This window comes from Bos indicus x Bos taurus, chromosome 11 (genome assembly GCF_003369695.1).
Source record: "Bos indicus x Bos taurus breed Angus x Brahman F1 hybrid chromosome 11, Bos_hybrid_MaternalHap_v2.0, whole genome shotgun sequence".
Lineage (NCBI taxonomy): Eukaryota > Metazoa > Chordata > Mammalia > Artiodactyla > Bovidae > Bos > Bos indicus x Bos taurus.
In genome coordinates, this window is record NC_040086.1 from 25594688 (window position 1) to 25616180 (window position 21493).

Genomic DNA, 21493 nt, shown 5'->3' on the forward strand with positions numbered 1-21493 from the left:
TCATAGGATCATCTTCCAGATATAGAAAACACTTTGGCAAAATTCAAAATCTGTTCACAATAAAAACTCTCAACAGATTGGGTATACAAAGGAATGAACCTCAACATAAATAAAGCCGAAACACAACAAGCCTACATCATACTCAGTAATGGAAGGCTGAAAGCTTTTCCTCTAAGATCGGGGCCAAGACAAGAGTGCCTACTCTCAGTGCTCTTATTCAACATAGGAATGTGCAAAAACAAAGATGAAGCTAATGATATAGAGCTTGTACTACAAGTCCTAGCCAGAGAAAGCAGGCAAGAAAAGGAAATAAAAGGCATCTGAATTGGAAAAGAAGTAAAATTATCTCTGTTCGCACATGACATGGTCTTATATATAGAAAATTCAGAACTCCACCCAAAGAAAACCTGTTAGAACCAATAAATGTACTCAGTCAAGTTGGAAGATACAAAATCAACATACAAAACGACTTGCACTTTTATCCACTAACAATGAATTATCTGAAAAAGAAATAAACAATCTCATTTATAGTAGCATGAAAAACAAAATACTCAGAATAAATTTGATCAAGGAGATGAAAGACCTATACACTGAAAACTCTAAAACACAGTGAAAAAAAATTAGAGACACAAATAAATAGAAAGATATCTCATAAGGACCTAACAGAAGCAGAAGAGATTAAGAAGAGGTGACAAGAATACAAAGAAGAAATATACAAGAAAAGTCTTAATGACCCAGATAACCATGATGGCATGGTCACTCACCTAGAGCTGGACATCTTGGAGTGTGAACTCAAGCGGGCCTTAGGAAATATTACCACAAACAAAGCTAATGGAGGTGATGGAATTCCAGCAGAACTATTTCAAATCCTAAAAGATGATGGTGTTAAATTGCTGCACTCAATTTATCAGCAAACTTGGGAAACTCAGCAGTGACCACAGGACTGGAAAAGGTCAGTTTTTATTCCGATCCCAAAGAACAGCAATGCCAAAGAATGTTCCAACTATCATGCAATTGTGCTCATTTTACATACTAGCAAGGTTGTGCTCAAAATTCTTCAAGCCTGGCTTCAGCAGTACATGAACTTCCAGATATACAAGGTGGGTTTTGAGGAGGCAGAGGAACCAGAGATCAAATTGCCAACATTTGTTGGATCCTGGAGAAAGCAAGGGAGTTTCATAAAAACATCTATTTCTGCTTCATTGACTATGCTAAAGCCTTTGTCTGTGAGGATAACAACAAACTGTGGAAAACAGGCTGGAGTACCAGATCACCTTACCTATCTCCTGAGAAACTTGTATGCAGGTCAAGAAGCACCAGTTAAAACCAGACATGGAACCACTGACTAGTTCAAAATTGGGAAAAGAGTATAACAGGGCTGGATATTGTTACTCTGCTTATTTAATTTGTACGCAGAGTACATCACGTGAAATGCTCTTCAAAACCCAGCTTGTACATCTGGAAGTTCTCAGTTCATGTACTGCTGAAGCCTAGCTTGAAGGATTTTGAGCATAACCTCGCTAGCATGTAAAATGAGCACAATAACTGCATGGTAGTTGGGACATTCTTTGGCATTGCCTTTCTTTGGGATTAGAATAAAAACTGACTTTTTCCAGTCCTGTGGTCACTGGGCTAGATGAATCACAAGCTGGAATCAAGGTTCCAGGAAAAACATCAACAACCTCAGATAGGTAGATGATACCACTCTAATGGCAGAAAGTAAAGAGGAACTAAAGAATCTTTTGATGAGGGTGAAAAAGGAGGGGGGAAAAGCTGGCTTGAAACTCAACATTTAAAAAAGTAAGATTATGGTATCCAGTCCCATCACTTCATTGCAAATAGATGGGGAAGAAGTGAGAGCAGTGACAGATTTTATTTTCTTAGGCTTCAAAATCACTGTGGATGGTAACTTTAGTCATGAAATTAAAAGACAAATGCTCCTTGGAAGGAAAGCTATGACAAACCTAGACACTAGAAATGTGTCTTTTTAACACACTAGACAGTGTACTAAAAAGCAGTGACATCAGTTTGCTGACAAAGGTCTGTACAGTCAAAGCTATGATTTTTCCAGTAGTCACGTATGGATGTGAGAGTTGGACCATAAAAAAGGCTGAGCACCAAACAATTGATGCTTTCAAAGTGTGGTGCTAGAGAAGACTCTTGAGAGTCCCTTGGACAGGAAGGAGATCAAACCAGTCAATCCTCAAGGAAATCTACTCTAGATATTCATTGGAAGGACTGTTGCTGAAGCTGAAGCTCCAACACTTTGGCCACCTGATGCGAAGAGCTGACTCACTAGAAAAGAGCCTGATGCTGGGAAAGATTGAGGGCAGGAGGAGAAGTGGGCAGCAGAGGATGAGATGGTTAGACAAAATTAATAATGTGTTAGTTTTCTTACCATTTTATAACTTTGCTTTCAAAGAATTACATTATCATATGGTATACCTTTCTCTCTAGTAATTAGAGAAACAAGGCTATCAACCTATTATCACTGGTAAGCAGTTTTTTAAAAAATGTAATGTTTTTGACATTGTATTATGAATATGACTTTAATGCTATAGGTCATAACAGTTCTATTCATAATGTATAGGCGAGGCTACCACAAAACAGTCACATTGCTGTTTCTGTGTTACCAATGCATGAATCACTATACCTGTAAATAAGTGTGAATTTCTTTTTCACATTATCTTTTCATTTTTGATGCCTAGTGTTAGTGTTTCGTATCATATAATATTGATGTAGGTATTGATAGAAGATTCATTTTGTAAACAGACTATGCACACTTAATGGTATTGACAAAGTGCAGTAACTACAAATGTACATTTTCTCTTCCTTATGATTTCTTAGTAATGTTTTCTTTTTTCTAGCTTACTAATCATAAGAATATAGTATATAATACATCTATAAATATGTCACTTGACTGTGTTATCATTAAGGCTTCCAGTCAACAGCAGGCTATTAAGTAGAGTCAAAAGCTATTTGTGGGGCTTCCCTGGTGGTTGAGTGGTTCAGAATCTGCCTGCCAATGAAGGAGACACGGGTTCAATCCCTGGTCCAGGAAGATCCCACATGCCACCAGGCAACCAAGCCCATGTGCCACAAATACTGAGCCTGTGCTCTAGAGCCTGGGAGTGGAGTTGCGACTTCTGAGCCCATGTGCTGCAGCCACTGAAGCCCACATGCCCTAGAGCCTGTGCTCTGCAACAAGAGAAGCCACCGCAATGAGAAGCCCGAGCACTGCAACGAACAGTAGCCCCCACTTGCCGCAACTAGAAAAAAGCCTTACGAGCAATGAAGACCCAGCAATCCTAAAATAAATTATTATTTTTTAAAAGTTATGTATGGGTTTCCCACTGAACGCTGTCAGCACCCCAACTCCCATTGTTGTTCAAGAGTCAACTGTACAGAGAAATATAAGAATGTCATGAACAGTAACATGGTTTAAAATAGAAAGATTTTTATTGCTTATTTAAATTTTCTCTTAGGCCCGGGACTGATTTTACTGTAGCCTTCTAAGATGGCTGTCACATTGTCTGGCTATTCTCAACCACAGTTCTTCTGAAGAGCCAACTGAGTCCTTGGTAACTGAAATGCATTTGGTGCTCTAAATAAACTCCAGGGCTATGCAATGAGTACATGTGCTCTGCAAGCTCAAAAATGCTTCCCTCACAGAAACAACGAGGCGTTCCTTTTGCCTGTTAGATTGGCAGAACCAAAAACAAACAGCAAATAATACTGTTTCCACGGGATGGAGGCCCACCAAACAAACTGAATCCCCTAATGGGACTGATATTTATAGGAATCCTGGAAATGACAGGAGCTTGCTAGAGTACCCACAGTGCGGTGTTTTGTTGTGCTCTGTTCTTAGAGTACATCCAGAATTATCTTCTGTCATAAAAAGCCTCAAACAATACGGCTGGAAGGGGATGGAAGGTGTGTCTTCCAAGATGAAAAACGAACTTGGAAAAGCGCTAGATTAATCTGTCTAGGAGGATCCTGCATTTCCCTTTCCCGTTATGAACGTCAAATCTCCCTCTTCAAATGGTAAAAGACTCCTTTGTCTGGCACGGTGTGACAGTGCTCCTTTCCTTGGGTTTCTGATGGGGTCTGGGGGAGGCGGTGTAATTCAAAACAAAACAGGTGCAAGGAAAAACAACCTGATAGGCAGGAACTCAGCCCCTGAAAATCAGAACTAATTTGAGCTCTTATCATCTTCAGTGTGATCTACAGGAAGGTACAGAATGCTGACTGAGCTGATGAACGTCTTTGTGAAGCATGCTAACACGTAAAGTCAAAATTGCTGAAAATAGACTTATTTCTCTCTTACGCACACACTCAAGCATCAATAGAGATTATTACATTACTATTTTGACACACAACATTAATTTTTCTAAAGCCCAGTTTTCTGTAGCTCAAAATCCTTTACTTGCCATCTGCATCAGTGGTCCTCACATTTTTTGGATCATAAACCCCTAACCCGGTGGTGGTCATAGTGGTGGCAGCTGCAGCGCCAAAAAGTAATAATAACCAGCAGGCACTGACCACTTACTATGTGCTGGAGACCTTGGAATGCATGACCCATGTATTAGTTCATTCATTCAATCCCCACAGGCAAACTAGAAGGTAGTTTTATCTGCCCATTTACAGAGGAACAAGTAGAGGCACGGAAATCAACTCACTGAACACAGCACAGCTAGCAAGCAGTGGAGCAGGGACCCAGACAAGCTGGCCCCGAAGCCCCTGCTCTTCCTCACCGCATAGAATGCCCTCTTTGAGCACATGCTCCTGGCTTCTGCAGACTTATTCAGAAATTATATAGGGCCTCATTAATACACTGTGTATGTGATACACCTGATATAAATAGTAGTTAAAAAGCAGACAGACAAGAAACAACATACTAACATGCTCCTGCACACACTTTACTGCCTTACACACCACGCTTTAGGGGCTAGGCATACCATGGCTCCCCAGTGCACTCTGAGACCTGACTCGTCTCCTCACTTCCTCTGCAAAAAGCTTCTGCGTTGCCCTCCTCCGTGCCTTGGCTCTCACCAAGCCCCTTGTCTCCACCACAGAAAACTAATTGAAAGGTTCTTCCCAAGCCTCTTTGAGTTCTCCTCTCAGACATGCGTTCTTGACCACCTGCCTAGAACAGCGTGTCTCTGGGTAGTGTCTGCGGCGTGGATGGCTTGTTTTCCATGGCAGCTCACAAGCCTCTTGAGGGCAGAAAACATGTCACATATTAACTTTTCTTTGTATTCTCCAGAGAACCTAGCTGAGTGTTATGCACTTAATAACCACACAACAGGACTTCCCTCACTGTCCAGTGGTTAAGACTCTGTACTTCTACTGCAGGGGGCATGGGTTCAGTCTCTGGTCAGGGGAACTAAGATCCTGCATGCCATGCTGCCTGGCCAAAACAAAAACAAACAAATCTTTCCCCAAACCCAAACAAACAAAAATCCCTACGCAATAGCTATCTGCTAAGTAAGAGAACAAACAAACTCTCTCCACATTTACTCCCTATCTCTAAGGCCCAGCCACAGACAGTTAGGGTAAGGATCATTCTAGAGAGGGAAGAGGCAATGTGATACTTTCGGATTTGCCTAAGCTCACAGGAACCAAGACAGACTGTGATTCTGTAGGGAAAGGACGTCAAACAGTCCCCCATAACCTGCACATACAGCTTGGGGACCTTATAAAGCATGCAAGCTTCTATGTAACAACCTCGCTCTGGCCTGCGTATCCACCAGTGCCCACTCCACAGGAACTTCCCATGATTACAAGTAAAGTAAAAGTTGCTCAGTCGTGTCCAACTCTTTTTCGATCCCATGGGCTGTAGTCCATGGAATTCTCCAGGCCAGAATATTGGAGTGGGCAGCCTTTCCCTTCCCCAGGGGATCTTCAGTCTTGAACATATACACATGTGTAACCAACCCAATTTCTGGAGAAAAGATGTTTATTCTTTATTTTAAAAAATAATAACATTTTCCTTTGTCTCTTGGTGGGATTTGCTCAAGACTTACCTCTTCAAAATGACTGTTGTGATGCATTAAATACTGCCGTCTGCCCTCCTTGCTCACCAATTCCTGATTCTCCTTATCCTACTTGCCCCTTTGGTCTACAGCAGTGATTACTTCTTAATAAATGACATACCTATTTATTATACTTCATACAATAAATTAGAGTAAGTTTGCTTTCTTTTTTTTAATTTAAATTTATTTATTTTAATTGGAGGCTAATTACTTTACAATATTGTATTGGTTTTGCCATACATCAACATGAATCCACCAGGTACCATTTCACACCAATCAGAATGGCTGCGATCCAAAAGTGTACAAGCAATAAATGCTGGAGAGGGTGTGGAGAAAAGGGAACCCTCTTACACTGTTGGTGGGAATGCAAACTAGTACAGCCACTATGGAATAAGTTTTCTTATAATACCATTTATCATTGCCTGTCTCCCTGCCTCTAGAATGTACACTCTTTGAGAGCTGTGATCCTTGAAGCCAAGGTCTGTCTCTTTTGTTCTCTGATGTATTCTAAGCACCTAGAGCAGTGCTCAGTCAACAGCTGAATGAACGAACAAATAGATGGTGTCAGCTTCCACTTTACTCCACACCTTGAAAGCCCTGGAGAGAGTCACTCTAGCCCAAAAATGTTTTTTCCCTCTTCCAGAGAAGTTGCTTTAACTCCCAGCTACATTTTGACCATTTATCCTTGCCTAACTAACTAGTCAAACGCAAACCTCTGTTGCTCTCAGTTTTCTCATCACTGTGATGGGATTAATATCCTTTGTTCAGAAGAGCCGCCATAGAACCTCAATACATACACCTCCCCCTCAAACATATAAACACACACACTCTCTCTCAATAACTGGCATTTCTATACATGTGTATATGTATGTGTGTGTGTGTTATATCTACATACTTACGTACGTATACTCTGTTCTACCATTACTTCCCCATCTCTAATTCCAAACAGTACAAAAGCCAGGGGATCCAGCAACTGGAAAGCCTCTGAACTCTGCACACCCCTGGCTGATACAGTCAGTACAGAGCACTGGAAAACAGCGACGGGACGTTGGCGAGAGACGGCCACGGTGTACTACTGTCAGCGTTCCAGACCTGGCAGCTAAAAGCTGTCCCCCACACCCAGAACAGGCTCCCTAAATAACACACATCAAATCAAAGCCTTTCGATATTTATAAGGAAGGGATTAATTCATCTTCAAGAGAAGCATTTTAATTAAAAGTGACTTTTCTGGGCTTATATCCAGATAGAAATATATTGCCAAAAGGTAAGATTTAACAAGGTCTAGTTGGTTGGTTGGTTTGTTTGAACTTAAGGGCCCAGGGCTTCCCAATCCTTTTCACATCAAGACACTTGCAGAATATAACCTTTCTTTGGCACTTGGAGATAAAGAGACGCTGCAGGTGACTGCCTGGAGCCTCCAGCCCCTGGAGGCTTCACTCAGACTCCCTGGGTGCTGAAGGAGTCAATAAAGACTTACACGTACAGCCATGTGAAGCTCTGCCTTAGTGTTTCTTGGACTGGGGACCTAGCAATTTAGATTCTTCTCCTTTCACAGGAACACAAGTACTCAGAAAGAATGAGTAAATCTGGCCACTAGTGACAAGAGTGAGCCTTTCTTCATGACTCATTCCAGAAAAAAAAGCACACTGACCAGCCGTCCATTTATAACTTACAACATCAGCATAATTTCATCTTTTGTTTTTGATTTTCCATTCCGAGATTCTATTTTCTGTGTAGAAAATAAACAACGGAGACAGGCCAAGCTTAGGTCACCAAGTGGAATCTGTCAAGGAATGTTTCATCTCTGGACAGCTAGAGAGAATTTCTACTTTATGTTTCACAATTTTGCACTTTTAAGAAATATGAGAGAGATGTTAAAATTCTTCAAGCATAAGGTGCTGTGTTATATGGTCACCTTTGAAAAGACGGAATTGATCATTCTTCCAAATTCTACTTACTCATGGGTTTTGGTGCAACAGTATTAGTAAAAACTTTTTTTTTTTCCCCTAAAAACATTCATTTCCTATTCAGAAAACTCCAGCAGAATTTATACTTAAGGCCACCTCCATTACTGACTTTTTATTTGTTTCCACTGCTTCTCTTTACAGCAGAGAAAAAAGGGTGGTTGGTCTTATTCCTCTTTCCTGAACAGTGATTCCTTCAGACAACTAGCTGACCAAAGTGGCCCATCATTTTTCTTTCTTGGTGTTCTGCTTTTCTTTTCCACAAAGGTAACACCAAGATCTACCTCTGTTTTTGTCTTTGTGCTGTCTCTCCCAGCCCAGACCCCTATACCCACCCCCTTAAAGATCTTAACTCTGGCCCTAACACAGAGTCTATGAGGGTGTTACAGACTAAAGCAGAAATGCCTTAGCTTCAGTCTCCTTTTAAGACTGATGCCTTCATCTTTTGCCATATCTTTGTTTCTGTTATTCATATGCTCCCTAGTCCCTGAGGGTTTAACCGGCTCACTTGGCTTCTAGCCCACAGCTCCCCACACTGGGAGGTAAAAGCCTTAAAGGCAAACTCATGATTTCACTGAGCCTAGAACAGGGCAGGCATTCCACAGTGAACTGAATTCAATCTTGACCACTTTTACACGGTCCCAGCAGCTCCCAGGCCTAGGACCTATATGGTTGCCCAAGTTTGAGAGGCTTTGTTACACCCTTAAGGAAGACAGAGGTGTGGCAACTGTGAACCTGGCTATGACCTAGGTCCTGAGGATTCTGTATTTCTAGGTTAGGAGTATTAAATGGGAGACCAAAGAGAAATGATGGGAAAGAGGTGAGCAGAGGGAAGGAAGGTACAATAAGTACTTTGAAAGGTCTTTTACCAGTTGTAGCTTTGCAGGATTTCACTGGCATCCTTTGTCCCTCTATACAATATGGATGGACTTTTTTGTCCAGTGTTGTAGTATATCAAATTAGACTTAAGTAGACTAATTGAGTGATAAGGGATTAAAAACAGAGCAAAGATAGATTCTTGATTTGGTTCCCCTAGGCATAAAAAGTCATTATTCACATAACTATCAGGGAGGCAGCAAGTTCTAAACACTAAGGAGCGCAGGCTTTAATGTCTTCTCTGTACCCTGATTATCTCTGTGACTTTCTCTTTCCCAGGCTCACCTCAATTTCCTCATCAGAAACACAGAGAATGGTGGGTGGGTGTGTGCACGTGTGTGTGTGTGTGTGTGTGTGTGTGATAGTGTGTGGGCCTAGGCTATCTGAAGCCCATCCCTGGTTAATATTTCATGTCAACCCAAGGATACAGCAATCCTGCTCAGCTCTGTAACTAGAAAAGTAGAATCTTTTAAACCCAGAATTCTCAAAGTGCAGAAATCAAGGCTCCAAATTTAGGGAGCTGAAATAAAAGAATTAAAGTATTCAACAGATTCTGCTGGTAAAGATGGAGACAATGTAATTCCAGGAAAGGGACGTGTAGAATTATGGAGATTATTTGGATTAACTGAAGAAAAAAAGAATATCTTTGCCTAGAACATACATATAAATGCAAAAGTGGTTTTTCTGCTTTAATAGCAGCTGAATTTCCTCAACTGCCCACTTCGGCTTACCCAAATAAAAGAGCTTAATTAAAGAAAGAGCAAGGATCACTTTTTATATGTCTATACCATAGGAAAAATAACTGAAATGGGCAGGAAGTGAAAAAACTTTAGAATTCAATCTTTGACTTCAAATAGTATATATTTCCTTATGAAACAACCAAAGGTGAGTTAAGTACCCAAGAACCAGAATAAATATTTCCTCATGATTGTTGGCCAAACTCTTCCTCCCTACAAGAGAACTTTGTGAACTCCAACACGATTTCTTGGGAGTGATAAGTAACCTAGCAATAATGTCAAGTCCCCAGTGTGAAGAATTCTGGCAACAAGAACAGAGGTTTAATTTTACTTAAAAGACAGGGTAGCCCTGCCAGTGTTGTTCCCAAATGAGGTAATGTCCGTGGCTCTTATCTAGTCTTTATTGAGATTTAATGTCATTTACCACTGGCTCTAGTGAACCTGCAGGATAATCTCACCTTTTCTGACGTGTGTTACTTAACATCCATTTCAATATGGCAATTACGAGCCTCTGGTTTTTAAAATGATTAAGGAACAAATCCCACATGTTCTTTCCTTTTTTTCATGTCCTATAATTTGAGTCTTTCTTCCACAGTTCCCCCAAATTCAGAGCTCAGCATATTTCTTGTTTGCAAGGTATACGACAGAGATAACTCTGAGGTTTAATGTATTTATGTAAACATTTTTCAAAGATGTCAAGATTTATAATTCAAGAAAATGTTCTGTGAAAGAATTTGTTTTCTGATTACAAAATGATTTCCTGCTTTTGAAAAAAATAACAACTTTCTATTTACTTAGCTGGCTCTGAAAGTCCCATGGAGATGACTATTCCTTTCAAGCCCTAATATCGCTTTTCCAGGTGCAGGACTTTGACTGATTTCAAAGGTAGCTTTATGCAGAGAAGGAATCTATATGCTACAGGAGGGAATAAGACAGAGAGCCCTCCCCATCTTAACCCCTCCTGCTTTCCCCACAAAGAACAACAGAGTGAAACAGAACTATTGCAACACAGATGAGACACCCGAATAGACATGACAAAAAGATTTTCACATGCCTTTGACTTCCTTTTTGCAACCAGGGTATAAGCCAATCTCGGTAAAGACAGGAATCTGTTTGACAAACACAAACACAATACCGAGCACCCAACACCCATATATGTGTTGTTTTTTCCAACAAGCCATTCATTTCCCTAACACTCAGGAACAAGAGCAATAGCCACAAGCACCCCAGCGTTAGAGGGTTTTGACTTTCCCACAGTGTTTCACATATTTTGCAGCAGAAGAAGTGACTTTGAGAATAGCAAAGGCAGCCCAGAGACAGAGTAAAAGACTATATGTTGTTGCTGGACAGACTGGCAGAACGCAAGCCAGACCCTTTAGAGGTGAGTATGGGGAATGAGGCTGGGAGGCCCATTTGTACCGCTGGTAGAAGAGCCAAAGAAACAATGTCAATCTGACTGCTTCTAAGTTTGGCCAAGAGTGGCTCTTCAATAAAGAAAACTGGATGTCCCCTGACAATCCGAACCTTCCTTCTAACTCAGCTGCATCCCCTATGCATCTCTGAAAAGCCTGTTCTGCATGACTCATTACTACAGATTCCCTTCAAAGAAACAGCGGAGTCGCACAGAACTGTGTGGGCCTCAGGGTACCATCTTTATAACCAAGATAATGACCCCTACCCCTCTTCCTCACAGGGATACAGTGAGGACCAAGGGAGATGAGTGCTTAGGAGTTTGTACTGAAGAAACCACCAACGATCCATAATGCACATAACAGAGGCCAGAGCATCTGGTCTGGGATGCTTGGGAGTTGCACCATCTTTTCAGGAGATCTGCAAAATTAAAACTATTTTCAAAATGACACTGAGACATTACTTTCCTCTTTCATTCTCATTCTCTCCCAAGTGTACAGTGGAGTTTGCCAGAGGCTACAAGGTGTGTGATGATGTCACCCCTCTAATGACTAATGGAATGTGTGCTCATGAGTTCCTGTGTTTTATTTTCTGTTTTAGTTTCTAATTAACTATCGATAGATAAAAGCCACTTGGGATGCTCAGAAACTTTCAAGAGGGTGAGGAGATCTTGAGACCAGTTTGAGACCGGCCACCCTAGAAGTTTTGTCCCACCCAACCCTGCAGTTCCCAGGTGGGCTGACTCTCAGCCAGTCTGAGTCTTTCTAAATGCTCTTCCCTCTGAAGGGTGGGTATCCCTCTCCCCTTCCCTTGGCTACTTTCCACTCTCTTCTTAGATGTCATTTTCTCTGGGAAGCCTTTCCTGACACCCCCAGGACCAATCCGGTGGCACTTAGCACATTCATTCTCTGGTCTTCTTCTCTTAATAAATGCATTTACTTGGTTTTGGCTGCACTGGGTCTTCGTGGCCGCACAAGGGCTTTCTCTTTGTTGTGGTGAGCAGGTTTCTCACTGCGGTGGCTTCTCTCGCTGTGGAGCACAGGCTCTAAGGTGCATGGGTCTAGCTGCCCCATGGCATGTGGGATCTTCCTAGACCAGGGATCAAACTCGTGTCCCCTGCATTGGCAAGCATATTCTTAACCACTGGACCACCAGGGAAGTCCTCTTTTTTACTGCCCTCAACTCCTTCAACACAAGAACTTGGTCTCTATTTTGACTTTGACACAGTAGTATAAAGAAGTCACTCAACAAATAAATACTTGTTGAATATATACAACAAACAAGGAAGGAAGGCAAAAACCAGGTTTCTTTTACATTCTCAACTAGACAGAATTAGTAACTAAAAACATCAGTTTTCATTTTATCACAGATTTATTAAAACTATGAATAATAATAATAATAGTATTTATGCATCTTTCTATGGACCAAGTACTATTCTAAGTACCTTATATGCATTAATTCATTTATTCTTCACAGAAATCCCTAAGAGGTATATACTACTATTATTATCCTTGGTTTAAAAGAGAAGACACATGTATAGGTATTGAGTGGTGGATCTGAAATCGACACCCACACAAGACCGGATCCAGAGTTGCAGGCTTTAACCACTCTACACATTTCCTGCAATGTCAGCAGCGTGGACTGCAGGCTTACAACATATATTTGGATCTCAAGGCCATCTCTCAAATCTGTTCACAAATCAGAAGCATGACCTGATATTTAAATCCCATCCCAGCCCTGCTTCACACCAGCCACATGAACAGCAGACTCCACTAATACCAACCTATCCCCATATTTACAGCCAGGGTTTAAAAAGGACTGTTCCAATAAGAAGCCTATTTCTCAATCATTTATTGTCCTTGAGTCTTGCCTAGAAGAAATGTTAAGTTAAAAGCAGTAAGTCATTTTGCTTATTTATTCAAAAGAGAAGTCTGCCTTGTAGCACAGAGAAAATAGGAAAGAAGGGTTTGACATTTAAGGTACAAAGCTGCCTGATGTGTATCAAGGAATGCTCACAACTTCACTGTGAACAGGGAGTGGCCCAGAATGTTCTTCAGGCATACTTGATGGAAAAGACACAACTTCTTCAGAGAGGAAAGCCAGATGGAAAAGCAGGCCATAGAAAACCTAGGTTTTAATGCAAAAGATGTTCTGACTGAGTCACACTGTGACACTGCATTCATGTTTATGATGAAAAAAGCACCCCTAGGAAATACCTGTTCTTTCAGCATTAGAAAACACTTCTACGCATAAAGTGAAAAGTCTGTGTATCAAATCGTCAGCTGCTAACAGCACCAAAGTTCATCTTGCAGTTATTTGACAGAAGTCATAAAGACTGACTTTACTTACTTGGAGAAGTGTCCCATGAATATGGTTTTGCCGGAAACACTGGTCAGTGCAGTCGGGGAGTTTGGCCAACAGAGTTTGGATGGTATTAGGGATTTCGTCCATCATAACAAACGGGACCAAGGCACGTGCTGCCATTTCACGGGAACGGTAGACAGGTGAGTGACCACATCTGAGAGGAGACAAACACACAAGACCATTCCATACACATGTCTACATCCACACTTTGCACATGCTGATGTTCTCTCTAGCTCTGGCTGAGACATCCCACGGCAGGAACGGGGGAAGGAGTTGCTTCCGATTCCAAATGATGTTTTTATACTGCCCTGATTTCAAATGACTTTTTGTTTCTTTGTTTATATTAGTTCTACAGGTGACTCTGCTCTTTTCATAAACATCATTAACATCTATGGTTCTACCACAGGTTGTAGGCTGTGGGCTGTCGTATTGCAAAGGGTGGAAATCAGGAAGGCAAGTGTGATTCAAGTATGCCAAAAGAAACCAGGCAGTTTCAACCAGGGACAGTTACATAAAGCAAGGGTAGAAACACCTGAGGTATAGTATAGTTAAATGTGTCTGGCTAAATCAGGTTCATGAAGAGCAGTGGAACTGCAGGCTGAGAAGTGGGTCAGGCCAGACTGGGGAGTGTCTGAAATGGCCAAATACAGGCTCTGAATTTATTGTCAAGAGAACAAGAGATAGACCCTTGAGTCACCAAGTCCTTGCCTCACACCCAAAGAGCTTGGAGAGAAGCCAGTTCCTAAGTAAGTGAAAGTCATGGACAAGAGGTTATTTTGAGATTCTACAGAGGTGATTAGAAAGGCAAGTCATCTACAGGCCGCTTTTCTGTAAACACTTGGAACCTGAGAGTCCACAACCATTTTGTTGAAACTGTGCACCTGAGGGCCTTCACAGTCTTAATTGAAAGGAAAGCCCAATATGGTTAAGTCTTAGCTTAAATAAATTCTTGACTAGAACCCTCAAGACTTAAAGATCTTTCAGCCCATTAAAAAAAAAATTCAACTTATATAAATGTCTTAAATGCCAAGACAAGAATGGGGAAGACAGAAGACAGCAGACTCTGCAGGGGAAAGAGATGGCCTCTTATCTTTTTCCCAAAATTAATCAATATTCCAAGAAAAAAATGACTGGCAAGATCTGGACCATTAGGCCCATGGGGCCATTGATGCTTAGCATATAGAGAGATAAAGCCCTGACTAAAGTGTAACACTTCAGAGGCATCACTGACATGTATCTTAATATGGCAGTAAAAATACAGATATAAGTTCTGTACAAATGTAATGATCTCAGCAAAATTTCATCTTGGGGAGAAGGATAGGTAGGAGAAAGCAGGGAAAGAAGAGAAAGAGGTACAGGATAAGTCAAAACACTGTGTTGTTTTTCCCCCTAAGACAGCAGGCTAGGGATGGGACAATCAGCACACACTTCCAGAATGGAGAATAGCTCACCTTACAACACGATGTGAGCAGACACCAAAGACGAAGGCTACAGTAGAGAGCTAGAGATTTCCCAATGGTTTTGACTGGACTTTGCCAACTCATCCATTTTCTCACGTATCTTCCCTTTAAAATGATTAAACATTTGATCTGTAATTGGCAAAAGGAGTCAAATGTCTGCTTTGGCCATGGTGGGGGTGGGGAGGGGCGCATAGTGGGGCAGTGAGTGAGAAAACTTCAATTGATGGAGAAAAGAAAATACTCTGAAAAAGCTCTGAGATTTATTTAGCAAATGACCTCATCCAGTACAGCCATCTGTCAGAAGCTTCCTGGGCTGTCTGTCCCCCCACCCCTCTGACACATAATACTTTGTGTTATAGTGTGCTTTATGTTACTGAAAAAGCACTTGTGTATAAATGTTTCTTTTCAAATACAAATAATTCTGACATGGTTACAGATGTTTAGTTTCTAATTAGCAGAAACCATACACTAAAGAATCCCCCTGCTTTTGCTCCTGACCTTTTACAAATGATGATTTCCCAAAGGAATCTGGCATCCATACAGGAGAAAGAATGGAAAGTCGGAGAAGTGCCAGAATTTTCTGCTTTCTGATACTCTGTACTAGGGTACTTTCCAAATGCACACAATCAGGTTAAAGAGCAAAACAAAACTGCCCCTCAAAAAAGTAATGCAATTACAGAAAAAGAGGAGAAGCCGATTTTTAAAGTAATATTTAATTAAGTACCATTCATTCTAAAGCAATGACTAAATGCAATTTAAAACTCCTCTCTCATGGCAAATTGTTTAAATGGAAGGACAGATTCTACTACACACACACACACACACAACTATCAAGTTAAAAAAAAAATTTCCAGGATACTGTTTTGTCAGTCTTTAAGGACAGGAAATTCTTGATTCACATACTGTTGAAACCTGGCTTGGAGAACTTTGAACATTACTTTGGTAGCATGTGAGATGAGTGCAACTGTGCGGTAGTTTGAACATTCTTTGGCAGTACCTTTCTTAGGGATTGGAATGAAAACTGACCTTTTCCAGTCCTGTGGCTACTGAGTTTTTCAAATTTGCTGGCATACTGAGTGCAGCACTTTTACAGCATCATCTTTTAGGACTTGAAATAGCTCAACTGGAATTTCATCACTTCTACTAGCTTTGCTTGTAGTGATACTTCCTAAGGCCCACTTGACTTTGCATTCCAGGATGTCTGGCTCTAAGTGAGTGATCACACGATTGTGGTTATGTGGGTCATTAAGATCTTTTTTGTACAGTTCTGTGTATTCTTACCACCTCGTCTTAATATTTTTTGCTTCTATTAGGTCCATACCACTTCTGTTCTTTATTTTGCCCATCTTTTCCTTTGTATCTCAAATTTTCTTGAAGAGATCTCTAGTATTTCCCATTCTATTGTTTCCCTCTATTTCTTTCCATTGATCACTGAGGAAGGTTTTTTTATGAAACAAGAAATTTCCAGATGTACATGAACCTTCCAGAGTATGTGAACCGAGAGCTTCCAGATGTTCAAGCTGGATTTAGAAGAGGCAGAGGAACCAGAGATCAAATTGCCAACATCTGTTGGATCATAGAAAAAGCAAGAGAGTTCCAGAAAAACATCTACTTCTGCTTTATTGACTACGCCCATGCTTTTGACTGTGTGGATCACAACAAACTGTGGAACATTCTGAAAGAGATGGAAATACCAAACCACCTGACCTGCCTCCTGAGAAATCTGTTTGCAGGTCAAGAAGCAACAGTTAGAACCGGACATGTAACAATGGACCAGTTCCAAATTGGGAAAGGAGTACGTCAAGGCTGTATATTGTCATCTTGCTTATTTAACTTATATGCAGAGTACATCATGCAAAATGCTGGACTGGATGAAGCACAAGCTGGGATCAAGATTGCCGGGAGAAATATCAGTAACCTCAGATATGCAGATGACACCACTCTTATGGCAGAAAGTGAAGAGGAACTGAAGAGCCTCTTGATGAAAGTGGAAGAGGAGAGTGAAAAAGCTGGCTTAAAACTCAATATTCAAAAAACTAAGATCATGGCATCTGGTCCTATCACCTCATGGCAAATAGATGGGGAAACAGTGGAAACAGTGACCGGCTTAATTTTGGAGGGCTTGAAAATCACTGCAGATGGTGACTGCAGCCATGAAATTAAAAGGCGCTTGCTCCTTAGAAGGAAAGCCATGACCAAGCTAGACAGAATATTAAAAAGTAGAGACATTACTTTGCTGACAAAGGTCCGTCTAGTCAAATCTATGGCAGTAGTCATGTATGGATGTGAGAGCTGGGCCATAAAGAGAGCTGAGCACTGAAGAATTGATGCTTTTGAACTGTGGTGTTGGAGAAGACTCTTAAGGGTCCCTTGGACTGCAAGGAGATCAAACCAGTCCATCCTAAAGGAAATCAGTCTTGAACATTCATCGGAAGGACTGATGCTGAAGCTGAAACTCCAATACTTTGGCCACCTGATGCGAAGAACTGACTCATTGGAAAAGATCCTGATGCTGGGGAAGACTGAGGGCAGGAGGAAAAGGGGACGACAGAGGATGAGATGGTCGGATGGCATCACCGACTTGATGGACATGAGTTTGAGTAAGCTCTGGGAGGTGGTGATGGACAGGGAAGCCTGGCATGCTGCAGTCCATAATGTCACAGAGTCAGACATGAGTGAGCAACTGAACTGAGGTGTCGAAGTGGGTGTGATGAGATCTAGCTTTTCTTCAGGTATATGTGGCCTGGAGTGTGAGGGGATATAAATAGTCTTTTCAGCTCTAAGTGGAATATATTTGAAGTGAAAATCTATCTTTCCCATAGAATTTTCTAGTTTTGATTCAGCAAAGGTGCCAAAATCAGGCAGAGATGATCTTTAGGAATACATCATCCTGTTTTGGACACTGGGGTTTGTGACTTGGACAAGTTGTAGGAACCTCTCTGGATCTGTTGTGCAGACAGTAATGGCAGTTATCTATCCCCAGTGAGATGGTGTCTATGAGAACATCCCAAGGAGGAAGGTACTTTGAAAATACAGTTTCAATAATGTGCCATGCCTCTGTTACAATGGGATCAGTATAGTCTAGAAATGGCAGGCCTCTCTGTGGCCCCAATGAGAGAATTAAGACTGTGGTGTGAACGCTGCTGTTGTTGTTACTCAGTCACTCAGTCGTCTCCAACTCTATGTGACCCCATGGACTGCAGCACACCAGGCTCCTCTGTCCTCCTCTGTCTCCTGGAGTTTGCTAAAATTCATCTCCATTGAGTCGGGGATGCTATCTAACCATCTCACCCTCTGCCGCCCCCTTCTCCTTTTGCCTTCAATCTTTACTAGCATCAGGCTCTTTTCCAATGAATCAGCTCTTTGCGTCAGGTAGCCAAAGTATTGGAGCTTCAGATTCAGCATCAGTCCTTCTAACGAATATTCAGGGTGGATTTCAAAAAAGAAAAGAACAATAAATTGATGATATGATGGCAAGGAGGATTTTTTTTTTTGCCTCCACGATAAAGTTGTAAGGATGACTCTGGAGGCCTCCTGAAAAAGGTGAGACAGCTTCTACTCTTTTAAGTTTCAATTCTACTCTTTTAAGTCTCTGGAAAACAAAACAAATGGGTTTTGAATCTCGAAGGTCATTTCGTCTATTATCATAGTTTGGAAAGCATTTTCTCAGTACCCCAGCTGTGTTCTAGGCCTGAATACTAAATCGTTCACAGAATCTGCAGAACACACAGACACTGGTGTCTTAAACCTCTAGCTCTCTCCCTTCAGTAAACCCTGTCCATGTTCATTTTAATCGTACATGTATCAGTTGCCTACTGTGTTCCTGACCCTGTGTAACATGAGATGACACATTCGTAATAGTAACACCTGCACTCCACAATTGTATAACCCTTGGCAGCTTATAAATGCCTGCACATCCCTTATCTCTCTATACAGCATTCCTGTAAGAAATGAGGGCATTATAAACCTCAGTTAATGGACAAAAAGTAAAATGCAGCTCAAAAGGCTCAGAAAACCCTCCACGATGTATAAGCGGTAGCTCCAAGACCAGAACTGCCATCCGTGGCTCTGTGATGGAGCTTGTGGGCTGTTTCAAGTTGTAGCTCACATCTGGGCATTGGAGGACCATAAAAATATCTCCCAGCGAATGAAAACATGGGCCCGAATTTACAAGTATGTGGAAAATCTCTGAATTAGTGGGTTTTTTCCTTTTTAACATTCGTAGACCCATGAAAACCTTTTAGAATCTAATGTAAACTGTAGATTCTCTCACCAGAACAGTAGATCTACGTGCATACGCATACAATTTCCCACCAGTTTTAGGAGGTTCATGGCTCATGCTCAAAACCCTTGGGGCAGAGTTTCCCAGATCCACGTCAAGAATCTGCAGTTGCTTCTTTGCACACAGTGTGACTGTGCCTGGCCGGTAAGCACTCTGCTTTAGAGATGTGGGGATGGAGAACAGGACGCTGTCACAGGGAAGCGTCAGCTCAGGGGGAGCCAGCCGGACAGCCCTCACGATCCCCAGTTAGCAGTACCCATGGGGACATCCAAGGGTGTGAAGCGGTGCACAAAAGAGAACAAGAGGGAGAGTTCGAGTCGTTTCCTGGAGGAGATGAAGGATCTTCAAGGGAGGGTGATACATACCTTCGGACTTTAGGAACCCTGGCGGGCCCTGGAAATTTTAGAATACACGATTCTGAGCAGGGAAAAATCATTCTTCTGACATCATCCAGTTTCACAGTGTGGTGGCTAAGCTTTTTTTTCAGGAGTTTCACTCTTATATTTAGCCTCTGCATCTATTCCGGTGGAACATTTTACCGGTAAGTGGCTGGACATCACTCATAGCTGTCAGGCATGGAGACATCCACTGAGTGCCCAGCAAAAGCATATACTGAGTTATTAGGAACGAGGGAACCAGAGAGAATCACTGCCCAGGTCATGGGGAGTGTAGAATCTAGTAGGAAATTCAGGCCAATCAGCCAGTGCCTTCTGGGATCATGAGAAGTGAACACAGGCTGCTGTAGAGGAATTGAAGTGGGACCCCCAGAAAGGAGGGTGGGTGGTCATCAGGGTCCCGCTGGGACTAAGTGGGGTCAGACAGAAGGAAGATTTGGGTTTGACAAGAAAGTGGTGCCCTCCCTATGCCTTTCTGCCCATGAACCCAAACTGTCCCCCAGGGCCTGCAGTCAAAAGGAAGGGAACTGAGGTTTATTAAACGATTATTGTGTGCCAGAGCTGGCTATGGACTTCAGAAACACCACTTTATATTAAATCTTCATTATAAGGCCAGCATCATCAGCCCTATTTGAAGATGAGAAAAGTAGGGTTTCCCAACATACTAAAGTCATAAAACTAGCAAGTGGCAGATTCTGCATTTTAATTAGGGTTTCTCCACCTGCAAAATTTAGTCAAAGACTTTGAACAGTGCAGCTGCCTCAAGATTCTCAGAGCCTTGAAAACACCAAATGTTTCCAAAGTAACAGGTTCAACCTAATCACACTGAGGTATGAATGATTTATGGAACCAGCCAGTCCCTAATTGTTAGACTGTGGAGCAGAACTATAAAGATGACGATGATAGTAACTAACATTTACTAAGCATCTATGGAGGGCCAGACCTATCCTTAAAAGCTCTGCGTGTATTACATCATTTAATCCTTACAAGGCAGAATGGCTGAGAGAACATTAATCGCAATGTGGGGGAGGTAATTTTGAATGTAAGGGACTCTCTGCTGCTGATGAAAATAATCATCCACTTTCTCGAGATGCCCCTACTTGACCAAGGTGTCAGCATCTTAGGGACTAAACTGAGTTTGAAGAAGCTATGTCTGACCTCTCCTCAAATCCCTCACTAGCTTTATTCAAGAATGCATGCCATTATGGTCTGTTTCTCCTACAGCATGGCCAGCTGCCCTTAGGGAATGGTCATCTGGTCGCTCAGCTGGTAAAGAATCTGCCTGCAATGCAAGAGACCCCAGTTCAATTCCTGGGTTGGGAAGATCCACTGGAGAAGGGATAGACTACCCATTCCGTATTCTTGGGCTTCCCTGGTGGCTCAGCTGGTAAAGAATCTGCCTGTGATGCAGGAGACCCTGGTTCAATCCCTGGGTTGGGAAACTCCCCTGGAGAAGGGAACTGCTACCCACTCCAGTATTCGGACCTGGAGAATCCCATGGACTCTACAGTCCATGGGGTTGCAAAGAGACGGACATGACCGAGTGACTTTCACTTTCCCTTTTTTCATCTATAGATAATCTTCAAAGGTGAGATGACCCTACCTCACCAGGTATCTCTGAAGGCTGGGTAGGAAGAAGTAGGCTGAGGCCACAGGTTATACTATGTATACAAAAATAAAAAACTTTCTACGCATGTTTTGTCAATCCAAATATTGTTTCATCTTTAGTGCCTTTGCACACCACAGCTTACACTCACTGGAATAAATGGCCTTTTCACCCTTGTATACTTGGGGAACTCTTCTGTATCCTCTGAATTCTGCTCAGGTGTAACTTCTGTTCAATCCTTTGCTCTCCCATGCTCTGTCACTTGGGCTTCCCAAATAGCTCAGAGGGAAAGAACTCACCTGCCAGTGCAGGAGCTGTAAGAGACATGGAGTCAATCCTTGGGTCGGGAAGATTCCCTGGAGGA

The 21493-nt window shown here is 41.9% G+C and overlaps 1 protein-coding gene across 4 annotated transcripts in view; it reads right to left on the minus strand.

Annotated features, from left to right (window-relative positions):
* Positions 1-21493, minus strand: part of THADA (THADA, armadillo repeat containing) — a 335976-nt gene that overhangs the window by 140398 nt on the left and 174085 nt on the right. For all 4 annotated transcript variants that reach the window (XM_027555132.1, XM_027555129.1, XM_027555131.1 and 1 more), the window contains exon 29: positions 13372-13540. In XM_027555132.1, the coding sequence (XP_027410933.1) occupies positions 13372-13540 (169 nt within the window). The remainder of the gene's footprint in view (positions 1-13371; positions 13541-21493) is intronic.